This window comes from Typopeltis vanoorti, chromosome 12 (genome assembly GCF_054136105.1).
Source record: "Typopeltis vanoorti isolate ZY-2024b chromosome 12, IOZ_Tvanoo_1.0, whole genome shotgun sequence".
In the NCBI taxonomy this organism is placed as follows: domain Eukaryota; kingdom Metazoa; phylum Arthropoda; class Arachnida; order Uropygi; family Thelyphonidae; genus Typopeltis; species Typopeltis vanoorti.
Genome location: NC_143560.1, coordinates 12,704,091 through 12,719,593, shown reverse-complemented (window position 1 = coordinate 12,719,593; position 15,503 = coordinate 12,704,091). Strand labels below are relative to the sequence as shown.

At 33.9% G+C, this 15,503-nt stretch overlaps 1 protein-coding gene across 1 annotated transcript in view; it reads left to right on the top strand.

Moving 5' to 3' along the window:
* The window catches only part of ND-PDSW (NADH dehydrogenase (ubiquinone) PDSW subunit), a 65,434-nt gene that overhangs the window by 39,615 nt on the left and 10,316 nt on the right, over nucleotides 1-15,503 (top strand). Inside the window, exon 3 of the mRNA XM_090401961.1 lies at nucleotides 10,608-10,747. Within this exon, the coding sequence (XP_090258087.1) occupies nucleotides 10,608-10,747 (140 nt within the window). The remainder of the gene's footprint in view (nucleotides 1-10,607; nucleotides 10,748-15,503) is intronic.

The following is a 15,503-nucleotide window of genomic DNA, read 5'->3' as shown; positions in this document are numbered from 1 at the left end:
ATGCAAATTTAAGGAAGCCTGTGAGATTCTTATCAACACCCCAATCTGAACAATAATGATGGTCTAAAAATCCCAAGCATATGGAAGGCACATATTCTACCCACGGAACCTTTCTCCCTAAGAGTTAACTGTAAAAAGGACTGTAGATAATCCAGAATCCTAAATCTAATATAACAATTGTAATGTTAAAAATAGGACATCATTGTTACTGTAAGAAAACTAATTATAAGAAAGAATGTTTCTCTCATGTTATCTTAAATAGAATTCAGTTTTGATGTAATTTCTAAATAATTAATTAATTTGTAATTTTATCTGTATTTTTTTTTTCACCAGAGGTTATGCCAGTAGAATAACCAGTGATCAAATCATTGTTTTTCTAGCTTACTGTGTGAAATGTAACTCAGCTTGTCCTTGTATATACTCCAGATATGACGTTAATATGAAGATCCTTAATATGAAGTCGAAACATCAGGAAATTAAAACAGTTATTTATAACACAGTTGTAAAGTCCATAATTTCAAAAATGAATGCTGATCATCTTGCAACATTAAAAGAAAGGATTCTGATAATTTGGCCCACAAGCGATGCGATCAATACGGTAAGTTGAATATTCATGTTTCTGGCTTGATCAATCAACTGGCATTTTCTAAAGAGAAAATTTATCTCAACAAAGGTGCAATGAATATACCACCGCATGGAGGAAGCATTACTCAGAGAAAAGATCCAGGCTACAAGAAAAAACTTTGCCATTACTCAAAACTAGGTACAAAATGTAAAATCTAAACTTTCAAGTTACTTGAACGCAGATATTTGGATTATTCTCAAAAAAATTACAGACAACACGGCGAACCATATCCTTCAAACTAAGAAAGAAAATCTCATATTCAAATTTCATAGACTAAAAGATGGACAAAACCAATGGACATATTCAAATTTCTTCACAGTGAACGTTAACGACCAACCAGAAGCGAGAAATAACAGGAGCCACCAATCACCTACAGGTAACAGTAATGTAGTTAACCTATCCAATGATGCCTTAAACAAAGATGAACTCTCGCTACTCAGCAAAGGTCTAAATTTTGCCGTAGCACCCAGATCGATGAACAAACTTTATTTGTAATATTGAAAGAGGCTTAAGATTCATTCCAAATAACATAGCAGATAAAATACATTTAGAAGCCGCCAAAATTTTAAATATAAATCATAAGAAAACAATAACAAGCAACTTAACGAAACACGAATTAACAACAGTGAAATCATTAAAATCAAATCTGAACATTGTAATAACTAGAACCGATAAAGGAAGTACGACCGTTATTCTAAACCGAACCACTTATCTCTAATCTCAGACCAACTTGTTAACTATGATCCAACCAATAGAATAAAGAAGAAAACAGAGAAATTACTTAAATCAGTTACTACATGGTCCGAAGATACAGTCAAAAAATTACTTCCACACTACGCTCATTCCCTGAGAATGTACGGTCTACCAAAGGTACACAAACAAAATACACTACTCCGGCCGATAGTAAAGCTATAGACAGTCCGAAATATCACCTAGCCAAGAAATTAGCGGCAACACTCAAGGAGTTGGTAGGTCATTCCCTTTCCTATATCAGAAACACACTTCATAAACATAATCAAAGACTTTACATTAGAAAAAGATGATTTATTAGTCAGTTTTGAAGTCTCTGCCCTGTTTACGAAATCAATCTGCCCACTGTCCCAATCATTGACACAATCCTTCATTTATAAAACAAATTCCCTCCAGATATCACGCCACTCTTTGCTCATGTATTATGTTCTGGTTATTTTGTATGGCAAAATACTTTCTACCTACAAAAAGAAGGCATAGCCATGTGCTCGCCATTATCCTCTCTATTGCTAACTTTTATATGGAAAATTTTGAGCAACATGCTCTAGATTCCTCTCCTTTAAAACTCAAAGTCTGGCTTAGATACAATAACGATGTTTTTGCGATCTGGCCTCATGGCTGCTAGACACTTTCCTTAGCCACCTACACAAACGCATACAGTTCACAATTGAGATTGAAAAACATTACACACTTCCATTTCTAGATACACTTGTCACGTCTTCCTTCTGGCAGCCTTTCCTTCACTGTTTACTGGAAACTGATATGTACTGGCCAAGCACTGAAAGATGAATTTAAAGTTATCAGCAGTACTTTTCTAAAAAATGGTTACAGCTAAAACACTATTAACAAAATTCTCTACAAGACTTCAATAAAAAAAACAAAGATAAACCAGACCACGATAAAACTATAACCATTCCTTACATTAAAAGAACATCAGATAAAATAAACATAACACTATAGAAATACAACCTCAAAGCCACCTTTAAACCTCCTGCAAAATTAAAAAGCTTACTCAACCCATCCAAAGACCCACTCCCTCTGCTGGCCCACCCTGGAGTATAACGTATTTATTGCGCCTGTAATCTACCATATATAGGGAAAACAGGATGCAGAATTCCTATGGTGAAGCTGGTCTTTCTGATTATGAACTGAACACTTTACATAGAATTGACTGGAAAAGCACCAGTTGTTTACATCAGTGCTTCCCAAACTTCTGGATGTCAGGGCCCCCTTTGCAAAAATTAAAATATTTCACGGCCCCCCTCGAAAAAAAAATCGTAATAAAGATATATTATTATAATATTTATTGTATTTATATTCAATACAAAACATACACAGCGAATATTGCAAAAATCAAATGCATATATTACATTTTTTGCCTCTTACCGTTTGGTTCTGAAGACTATGCGGGCTGTTCTGGTAAAATACTGTCCTTTTTTTTTTTTTAGTCTGTTTCTGCTTCTTCTGATTGTTCGCAGGATTTTTTTATTTTTAATCAGTCACTTATCCATCTCAGGGTTAAATTTTTTAACGTAGAATAGATCAAATAATATCACCACTTACCGATACTGGCACACCACAGACTGATAACATGAAATTAGTGAATATTACCTGAATAAGGGAATCCCCCAGACCAGGAACATTTTTCACTTTTGTGACTTTTCTCCTTTTACGGTAATTAAGCCTAACGCGAAACAGACAGCAAAGGCAGTCTGTTTATTAAAACGTGCATATGATTGGTGCGGTATTAACAAAAGATCGCGCAACCGAAAGATAAAAGCATAGCTGACAACTGAGTTGAAATGCTAACTCTCTTCAACCGAATTCCATATGTGAAACTGCCATAACATTCATTATATATATATATATATATATATATATATATATATATATATTACTTAGTTTTAACACTTTTACGAATTTTAACACGTTCGGTTGAATTTTATTGCTGCCTTGGGAAATTGAACTCACATACATCTAATTAATAACAATAGTTTTTAGTTAGATACTGTGTTTGCCCATACAACATATGGTTTTGTTTCAGTCTATACAGCATAGTTTCTGTATAAGGGGACATGTGTTCATTAATTAGTGTTTTTATCCCAGTTGTCTCTAATTGCACTATTTGTTGAGAAATATATTACACAGACTCCTCATACCTTATTCACTGGCATAATAAAAGTACTTATTTTTATTGCATCTGCAGTATAATGGCTATTAGGGAGGGCGTGTTGTTTATCACTGCAAGCGAGTTACTATATCCCCACATGAACTTGTTTAAGCTTTTTTTCATGTGTGAAGTATATGCGAAACTTGTATTGGTAACAGAAAACTAGCTCGGATGACAGTGATAATATAAAATGAGTTTTGATATGTATATAAAGTCAGTATCAACAGTCCCTGATTACGAACGTGTTATGAAAGGGACAGAAAGATTTGGAACTTCCCCAGAGAGCATTCGAAGTAAATACAATTAACCACTGCTTTGAAATGAAACATATGAATAAGCAATATTTACTAATATTCGTTAAGCGCCGAAATATGCAGGAAGCAAAGTTTGTGAACCAACACCAATGTGTAAATTTTTCCATTAAAATATAAAAAATAACAAAAAAGAAATAATAAAAGTTAAATATGTTTCTTTTAAAATAAAAAAAATATACTTAGTCTTAAAACATTTTAAATTTGTTTTCATTATTTCACGGCCCCCCTCAACAAAACCTACGGCCCCCAAGGGGGCTGCGGCCCACAGTTTGGGAAGCGCTGGTTTACATCATACCAAAACATGGTACTAATGCAAATTTAAGGAAGTCTGTGAGATTCTTATCAACCACCCCAATCTGAACAATAATGATGGTCTAAAAAATCCCAAGCATATGGAAGGCACATATTCTATCCATGAAACCTTTCTCCCTAAGAGTTAATTATAAAAATAATCCAGAATCCTAAATCTAATATAACAATTGTAATGTTAAAAATAGGACATTATTGTTACTGTAAGAAAACTATTTATAAGAAAGAATGTTTCTCTCATGTTATCTTAAATTGAATTTAGCTTTGATGTAGTTTCTAAATAATTAATTAATTTACAATTTTATCTGTATTTTTTTTTCCCCACCAGAGGTTATGCCAGTAGAATAACCAGTGACGAAATCGTTTCTTTAGCTTACTCTGTGAAATGTAACTCAGCTTGTCCTTGTATATTTGTATATACTCCAGATGATGGGTTGAAACATCGGGAAATTAAAATAGTTATTTATAACACGGTTGTAAAGTCCATAATTTTTAAAATGATAGTTGGATAACTAAAAATTGCAGTCTTTGGGGAAAAAAGAGTAAGAAGGCTGTTTCAAAGAACAGAGGTAAATGGAAAGAGAAAGGATGAGAAGTTAGTTCATTTAGTTTGATGGCGGGTGGTAAATGGTTAAAAAAATGAAGAAAATCAGTAACATAAAAGGAATAGAAAGAATGAATCTGTAAGAATAAGCCTACTGAATGTTGATAATACACGTGTTGTAGATGCAGAAGCGATTGTTCAACTAATGAGTGCCTCACTTTGTTGTGGTCTATCAACCTGGTGTATGAGAAGAAGATACTAGAGCTGTTGTATAAACCAAATTAGAATTTTGCTATATAGGGTTGTTGGGATTTCAGTACAGCTGCTAAAAAGAATGTTTAGCTGAATTGGTTTGCCCTTGACCTGACTGCATAACCTGAGTCTCAGCACATTGAAAATTTTACAGGAGTGGAAAGAATATATGATAATCCCTTTACACAAGGGTGATGTAAAGACTGATATATCTGACTTTTGGCTTGTCAGTATCTCCAGAGTTGTAGTAAAAATTTTGGAAAAGTTTGAGTGCTTTCATATAGAAATGGGTTGAGGGAGAGAGATAGAATTGATACTTTGCATTGAACAGCATGTAAGGATCATATCTGAGTATCTAGCTCACATTTTATAATAATGTTATGGTTGAGTTAGACAGCAAGAATGGATAAACTGATGTTACTCGGCTTTGCTAAGCCTATTGACAGGATACAACATGGAAGGCTGTTGTATAAGTTTCAGGGTTTAGGATTGTATTATAAACTATTAGCATATACAGGGTGACTGATAGTCACAAAGGAGCTTAAACATTTTAATAACTGTTTTATTTATTTATTTTATTTTATTTTATTTTATTTTTTGTTGTTGTTATAATGAAATACAGAACCTTGAGATTTTTTTTTATTAGTTATGAAAAACCACATCACCTAAATGCCTTCCATTTTTGGCTTCACAGAGATGGGCCCTTTCTGCATCATGTTCCATGTTAATGTTTCTGGCTGCAGCACCCTAATTTCTGCATGATTGTCCTCCTTCAGCTGCTGGATTATCTGCAACTTATTCACATACTCCTTTTCCTTCAGGTAACCCCATAGTAAGACGAGAGCCATCAGATATATAGGACATGATGGCTAGTGCAGATCTTCATGAAATTATTTTCTTGACAAAAAATATGCTTTAGAAGTTCACAACCAACAGTGATTTTGGTTTGTTGTTGGGTTGTGAACTTTTTTGTGATTAATTTCCTAAATGTTCCTTAGAATACCTGAAAAAAAATGAATAATCAAAAACGTGATTCACATTTTGAACCCCTTTGTGACTGACAGGTAACAAAAAGTTGTGTGTGGGAGTTTGAGGTTACAAGAATTACGGTAACCAGTGGTGCAGACATCAGGGATAGGTGTTGGTTCACTGTTATTCAGTCTGTACAATAATGACACTATGAAGGATTTGAAGAGACATACAGCTATTTGCTGATAATGCAAAGATAGAGTAATTAGGGATGTGTCTAGTACATGCAGCAATTACAGAATGATTTGAATGTGCTGAATGTGGATGCTACTTCAATGTTAGCAAAGTTATGCAATTTGGTATGATGAGATCTCCAACACCATATCACATTGGTGGGATCATTCCAGAAGAAACTGATCAGCCTAGGGGTCTGAGAGTTTTGATAGATAGGAAGCAGAAATCAAAGGTCATATAGCACACATTGCAAATACTACCCAGAGGATAATAGCATTGGTGAACTGAACATCGAATTGTAAGGATAAGGAAGTCATTTTCCTCTGTTATGAGGAAAATGACTTCCTTATCCTTACAATTCCTTATCCTTATCCTTGATTTTGAGCTCACCTAAATTATTCTGTGCAAATCTGGTGTCCTGGTTTTTGAAGTGATGTAGATTACAGTAGCAAGAGGTGATATGATAGAGACCTACAAACTTCTAAAAGGATTATATACCACAGACAATCACTAACAAATCCCTAGGGACCAGAGACATAGCTTGTTATGATGCAAGGTTTGCTATAGTGAATTTAGGATAAAAATACTAACCATTTGCACTCTATTCCCATGAAACAAAAGCAATTGCAGGAAACAGAACAGAAGAAATTGCCAGAAATAGAAAAGATAAAGTTGGGAGAAATTAAATAAATCATGGGAAACAGAGGAAATTGTGAGCTATAAAACAAATGAAATCATGGAAAATGTAACAGATTTTCCATGATTTCATTTGTTTTATAGCTCACAATTTCCTCTGTTTCCCATGATAGAACAAAAACCATGAAAACCCTTAAAGAAATTACAAAATACTTAAAAGAAATTGAAAGAAATGTGACAAATGAAATCACAGAAAACAAAACAAAGGAAATGGCAGGAAGATTGCACATTGACAACAGAACACGAAAGAGATAATTGATGGGAGAACCATATAAAAAGCACACAAATTAATAATATAAAGTACAAATGCAAACAATAATTGGAAACAATGGAAAGAACTAGAAGAGTATAAAATTATAAAAATGAAAATCCAGAATTAGTTTAAATTTCAAAATGTTAAATTAGCTTAAATTAATATCGCTTACCTGAAATCTTCATAATAAACTAAATATTTGCAGTCTGTATTATTAAAATCAAAAATAAATTGAAAATTTTGGTAGTCAGCCAACTTGGTCACCTCCATATACAAACAGAAAGAATTAATCAAAATTAATATGCATTACTTATTATACAGTCACTAATATTAATCAATATATTAGTGACATTTTATAGAACTAAATTAGTGATCTAATTTATTAGTGCTACAAACAAAGCTTAGAACCCATCATCATCAAATTCCTGACATATACCCTTTGGGGGAAGGGGGGGGTGTACCAGATCTTATGTTAGTACTACATGAAGAGTTACCTTGAGTTGAGATTTGTTCCAGTAGCTAACTTTTCGCTGTTTGCCCTGGTTTCCTGCAAAAGCAACAGGGCCTTGTTAACTGAGTGATCCCCAAAGCCAGCATGAAATTCCATCATGTTGTACCATCATTTTGAGTTATGATTTAAGCTGATAAGAACACAATTTAGTTGGCTAAATCCCAAATTGCCATCCCATCCTTGTTTGCTCAGTATCCAGGTAAATATCCAACAGGGTGCACCACAAGAAGGCAAGGATTAGACATCAGATCAGAAGCCCTGGTCAGTCATTCCCAAAAAGGCCATGTGGAGGTCGCCTCCCAGCTATCCAGCTTGACCCTTAAGCACCCCTTCTGATGACCAAATTCTGTTATCAATAGCCAACTCCACTGATGTATCCATTTAGGTGGATCCACCAGTGGAGTTGGTTATTGATGTATCCACCCAAGTGGACAATAGCTAAACTTTGTCACTGAGGAAAACATGAGTTGGACAATGAACTCCATTTTCTTCAACAAATGATTGAAAACCTAAGTACACAACACATTTTTCCTTATCCAATGGCTTCAATTCCTGAACAGAGTGAACACAGTATGGATGAAGATTTAATTGTTTATTGGCTTTCCAAGTACTGCCATATGACATACTTACCTGCACAGAAAGTTTTCTAAGACTATTTGAAGGTGAACGTTGCAACATGTTGTGTATTACACTCACTTAGCCTCAGTCAAAATGGAAGGTTTTCCATTCTGCTGTTTGTCTGCAACTGATCCAGTTTCCCAAAAGTGTTTGGTTAATCTCATAATTGTCGAATTTTGAGAAACAACAGAGTCGCAATACTTCTGATGAAACTCCTCCACGATATTTGCATAAGAACAACAGGCATAATAACAATTCGTTGCTCTTGGAGAAAATACCATTTCACTTTCCTCATAAACAAAGCCATACAATGGTCACCCAGTATCCGAAACACGCAGATAGATTATGCAATAGTGACCAATAGTCCTAGGGTGCTAGCTATAGGTGAAACGAATAATTAGAATTGAAACATTTTGATGCAGCTCATCTTTGACTGTGATGTGTACAACTTTTGGATCATCCTGTACATTATAAAGTAAAGATGCCAAGAAATTATATTATTGATTTAATCCTTAGCTTTTATGTACGAGTTGCTAAGTCCTGAAGATACTTCAGGGGCAAACTTTGTTTGCTTATGCTTGGATAAAGGATTAAACCAAGAATATAATTTTTTGGCATCTTTAATTTATAGTATAACCAATTGAAAAAACTTCCTACACCCTTTACATTAGTCACTCTGAATCAGGAAGGTGACACTGACACAGCTAGTGTCAGTGTCACTTTCCTGATTGCCAAACAATGGAAAATTCGTAAATTCACCTGGCATAAATTTACAATATATTTAATATTGTAATTGATATATATATATATATATATATATATATATATTAGGGTTACCATTTATTCCCAAGGTAAAACTATTTACACACATATATATATACACGCATACACAAGGTGTGGCTGTTAAATAACGAGACTCGTTGCAAAAATGTGGTTTATTATTACAATTGTACAACTTAATGTTATCCCTTCAGCATACTCGTCTCCTCTATCTATACACCATTGCATACGAATTTTCCATTGGTGGAAGCAGTGCTGCAAGTCATCAGGTGTTATCTGCTTCAGTAGTGCTGCCATTTTCTCCTTTATCTCATCCGCTGACTGAAAATGGGTGCCCTTCAATGCGGATTTCAACTTTAGAAAAAGGTAAAAGTCGCTTGGAGCTAAGTCCAGCAAGCAACGTGGATGGTCCAACTGATAAGAAGATCCACTGGGATCTTCTTATCATTTAGATACTGCTTTATAGGCAGTGCCCTGTGGGCTGGAGTGTTGTCCTGATGGAGAATTCAAGCATTGTTCTTCCACAGATTGGGTCTCTTTTTCCTCAATTGTTCTCTCAGCTTAGCCAGAACCTCAAAGCTTTGAATTATGGGATACAGTAAGGCAAATAATATGAAGTCATTAGCCTCTATATACAAGTAGCTCAGACATGAATATATTTCACGTGCAAAACTTTGTTTTGCTTACTTGGGAAAAGGATTAAAACTAAGTATAAAATTTCTTGGTATCTTTAAATTTTCAAAGAAGTTATTGAGTTTTATGTAACTTGTTTTCTAGTTGTGAAAGAATCATTTCTTTGAGAAATGGAAAGATACTTAAAAAGAGGTGAGAATAGAAATAATTAAAGGTTGAAATAAAAAATCATTCTCTTATCTCAACTATCTGAGTATATTGTATACTATTGTATACTCAGAGATAGGCATGGGAGTTAAAATAATTTTGGCATATACTGATTTGGTATTTAGTAAGATATTAAATTTATAATAAAGTTAGTTTAATTCTTTATCCAAGTGTTAGCAAACAGAGTTTGCGCCTGAAAGTATCTTCAGGACTGGGGTAAGGTAGTGCAACACCAGGATGACTCCTTGCAAAGGTGGAGCACGCTGCTAACACTCCTATCTCAGTATCTCCCATAATGCAAAACACATCTCCGTGCAGATATGTCTAATGTTATGCATAACAAAACACATCTCCTCGCGGATATGTCTAATGTTATGCATAACATTAGACATATCCGCAAGGAGATGTGTTTTGCATTATGGGAGATACTGAGATAAGAGTGTTAGTAGCTTGCTCCACCTTTGCAAGGAGTCGTCCTGGTGTTGCACTACCTTACCCCAGTCCTGAAGATACTTTCAGGCGCAAACTCTGTTTGCTCACACTTGGATAAAGGATTAAACTAAATTTATTATATTCTAACCAAGTGAAAAATAAACTTTCAATATTAAATTTATATCCAAAGAAACAATATATATATATATATATATAATTTATTTTCTGCTTACCTTTTAATTGGCAAAATGAATGTATTGTGAGTTTGATACTATAAAATATATTAAATATTCTATGTTTTAAATAACAGAGCTGTAGAATCTGAAATTCTAGTAATTTTGCGTCAAAGAAAAGCAGATTGTTTGCTGTATGAAAAACCAGATGAAAAAGTAAAATGCAAGAAAGTAATGGATGATTATGATGATGCAATGGAAAATTGGTTCATTAAGTGTGAGTTAACATTTTCTTTGCTGTTACTGTTTCTAAAGAATGTTTAAATGTTATACTGTCTGTAAAGAGTGTGTCATTGTTAACCTTTAATCAGCAAAAATAATTCAATAAAAAAACTACAGAATTGCATAAACAATTCTGTAATTTTTTATTAGTATCCATTTTACTTTTGATATCTATCTAAATACTATGTGCATATTTCCCCCTTCTCCTTCTAAAAATTAAATTTAAAACCTTAGTGGTTGTCTGAACTGGTTACATTGTACCAACATGTGCTAGTTCACTGAATTACATAAAGGTATCCTAAGGACACACTACATTCAGGGCCATCTAAGTGAAATCATTTGGAGACTGAATTTGATAAATGAAAGTTATTTGGTTACCCATCCTTCAGAGGGAAGAAAATATTTCTTTATAATTTTCTATTAAATTATTCTATTAAACCTATTAATTATGGTGGCTGGCGATTTTTGTTTGAGGGGATCCACAGAGTTTTCACAAATTCAGAGGGTTTTAAAATTAATCACAGCTATTATAATTACGGCTATTTGGCCTGCTTCAGTTTAGGAGTGCCCCTGTTTAAATGTCATTGGCTATTTACTCATGGATTCTTAGGGCATTGTAGATGTACATCTATATGTACATCTACAATGCCCTAAGAATCCATGAGTAAATGGCCAATGACATTTAAACAGGGGCACTCCTAAACTGAAGCAGGCCAAATAGCCATAATTATAATAGTTTATTAAGAGGATTAACATGGGAGTTTTCTTAGAAATAATATACATTAATCACAGCTTATTTTTAGGTTATCCAATTTCTTGATTTTGCCATTTTAATGATAAAAGTGTTTACTTTTTAATATCTTATTTTCATTTTCAGATAAACTAATGTTTTTCAAGATGGCAGTCACCTGTTTTAGGCATTCTGATACTCTTTTTCCCCCATTTTGTACTTTTCTTACATGTAGGCCCTAGGTTGAATCCAGAAGTCTGATTTTTTTATGTGTGTGTGTGTTTTATGTATACAGCGGAACCTCGGTTGTCGAACGACTCGCATCTCGAACAAATTGGTTCCCGAAAACATATTTTCCGAACAGAATCTCGGTTTCCGAACAGGCAAACTGGCAACCACATGCTCCGTGGCCTAAGATGTAAGACAGGAGAGCGTCAGTTATGTGGCAGCCTCCGCTCAGTGCCGACACCTGCTCGAATTAGCAGTGCCTTTCTTGATCTTCTTTGTGTTTTGTTGTTTTTTCATTAATCATTATTAATTAAGCCACCATGGGGCCAAAGAAGGATGGTATAGCAGCAAAGCGAAAAGAAAGGTTGTTAGAACCACAACAGAGGTGAAAAAAAAAATCATATCAAACATAATAAACTTTCATCTTTATTTTATCTGTTTATTGTGTTTATTCTTTTTGTGTAAGATTTTATGTTCATTGTTTTTGAATACAGTTTTATGCATAAAGTACAGTGGTATCTCTCTAATCCAAACTAATAAAAACCGCACTCATTCAGATTAGCGAATTTTCCCCCAAGAGACAACAATAACTAGCGTTCAAGACAAAAATAATCAGATTCTAATGGTACATCAATTTAATTCTGTAAATAAATGAAGCAACTGATAGAAGAAAAAAAAGCTACTGTAATGTAAAACTTAAAAATAATACAGTACACAAGTTTATTTTAGTAATAAATTTAGTTGTCAATGTACCTGTATTGTTGAGGATTCTGATTTAATAAAATTGCATGGTTCAGTACATAACTTAATTTGTGTAAAAAATATCACTTTCTTGTACACAACACAAAAAAAAGGTTTTTTTTATTTCTTTGTAAAAAAAGTCACTTATTTTCTTTTGCTGAAAAAAGCTAAACTTTTTTCGCTCGGAGCTGCATTAGCAATAAAATTTTGTGGAATGGCGTATCATTTTGCTTAGCCCATTCTATACACACATTAAAACTGTCAACTGCCTCTTCATGTTTTACTTTTTTTTCTTCAAGTTCTTTATCGTCATCATCATCTTCTAATTCATTCTGTAGCGTCATATTTATAATTTCAGCATCTGATTTGATTTAGAATTCACTTTCAGTTCTACTGTAATCCATTCCGTAACTTCTGTTTGTGAAATTTCGACATCTGGATTACAGTAGAACTGAAAGTGAATTCTAAATCAAATCAGATGGTCATATTTTTAACCAAATTATGCATGTTTTGAATTTCCTCTTTTTGTGTATCACCATAGTTATACTGTATTGTGATAATAATAAAACAAATAATAATAATAATAGTTAAAATAATAATTATTAAATAAAAATAATAGTATACAAAATAACAATACGTAATAATTTGTTGTTTCAAGGATACTTGCGACATAAGACTGAATGATATAATCACGTAATCACAAGAAAGATATTATTTAACCAAATATTTCAGTCTGGAAGTAGCAGATCATCTTCAGTGATATTACAAGAACAGTTTAAAAAAATACAAGCTAGAATACTAACATTAGATCGTTAAAATTAGAACACGCCGCGTGATGTTATATCACTAAGTATGAAACAGAATATTTTGAAGTAGAAACATGATTGAATTTGCTATTTAAAAAAAAAAAAAAATTAATGAGTAATCTTGATTAGACTTTCCCAGATTTTTGATATAGATATACAGTCATTACGATTCAGGTTGGGGCGATGGAGCAAGGCCTCCACACTTTCCTTGAATAAGCATCCGAACCACAGCATCCTTTGGTCCAGGACTCGCCTCTTACATAGATCCCGTTATAGGTTCTAATGCTTGTTCAAGGAAAGCGTGGAGGCCTTGCTCCATCGCCCCAACCTGAATCGTAATGACTGTATATCTATATCAAAAATCTGGGAAAGTCTAATCAAGATTACTCATTAATTTTATTTTATTTTTATTTTTTTAATAGCAAATTCAATCATGTTTCTACTTCAAAATATTCCGTTTCATACTTAGTGATATAACATCATGCGGCGTGTTCTAATTTTAACGATCTATTGTTAGTATTTTGCTTGTATTTTTTTAAACTGTTCTTGTAATACCACTGAAGATGGTATGCTATTTCCAGACCGAAATATTTGGTTAAGTAAATATCTTTCTTGTGATTACGTGATTATATCATTCAATACGTAATAAATAAAACTTTTTTTTTCTTTCAAACCACAGTTCGGATTACTGGAAGGTTTGGATTAGCAAGGTACCACTGTACTGTTATGAAGATTTAAATAAACAATCATCTGGGTTTTGGGAATGGATTAATCCATTTTACATTAATTCTTATGGAAAATGGTTTCAGTTTTCAAACAAATCGGTTCTCAAACAGCCTTTAGGAACAAATTATGTTCGACAACCGAAGTTCCACTGTACATATTATTATTATTAAAGCGAGACCTCCAGAAAGTTAGGGACTCATGAAGCGAGGCCACATACTTATTCTTGAATACATTCACACTTCCTGCACAAACCCAACCTCCAGTGGCGATCCAATCATGCACCACCCTGTGAGAGAAAAATCTAGCCCTCATCTTCTTCTTAGCAGCATTCATTCTCAGCTTCCAAGGATGCCCTCTTGTTCTTTCCCCAATCTCCATAAAATGAAAAATTCCATCAACTGAAATCCTGTATCAATCATATTACGTTTTTTTTTTTCTCCTGTTTCCTAGTGTCTGCAGTCTACAAATTCTCAATCTGTCTTCATAATCAGTATTCCACAATCCTGATACCATTTTTAACACTCTCCTTTGCATTCTCTCCACTGTATCAGAATCACAATAGAAACCCAGAGACCAGACTTGAGACAATAGTCCAAGTGAAGTCTTAGAAGTGAATTGAAGGTATAGAGGCAAAATGACATCCTTATCTTTACATGTGAAAGTTTGTTTCAGCATTGCAATTATCTTTTGAGTTGTATTTGCAATCTTTGCTACATGGTCCCTGAACTTCAACTTGCTATCTACTAATGCTCCAAGATCTCTACCCTGATCAGTTTTTTCTCGTCTAATTATGCTAAAGTGCATGACTGCATTTACTGACATGGAACTGACATCCATTTTCCCATGCCCACAATTCCAGCCTATTCAAATCATTCTGCAAGTACTGCATATCAGCAGCATTCCTAATTACCCTACCTACCTATCTTTGCATCATCAGCAAATAGTTGTATGTCACCTATCAAATCCTTCCCAATATCATCAATGTACAGATTGAATAACAGTGGACCAACGACTGATCCTTGTGTTACACCACTAGTTACCTTAAATCTTGCGGACTCACATCTCCCATATACCACTTTTTGATATCTAGCAGTCAGCCATCCTCTTATCCATTCTAACATTTTATAATCCAAACCCATATTCTCCAATTTATACAACAGCCATGCTGTATTCTGTCAAAAGCCTTAGCAAATTCTAAAAGTATCATGGTATCCATTCCCCTTGTCTAGTTCAGTGATAACATTATTATAGAATGTGAGCAAGTTGCTAAAACACGATCTTCCCTTAGTAAACCCATGTTGTGCATTGCAAAGTAGAGATTCAATGTCGACCCATTTCTGAATGCAAATCTAACCAATTTTTCCAAAATCTCCACCACTTCTGAGATACTGATTGGTCGATAGTTGGATACATCGGTCTTTGCACCATCCTTGTGCAATAGGATTACCATACATATTTTCCATTTCCCTGTTCTGAGACTCAAATCATATAGCCAGTTCAGCTGAACTCGTTTTTAGCAC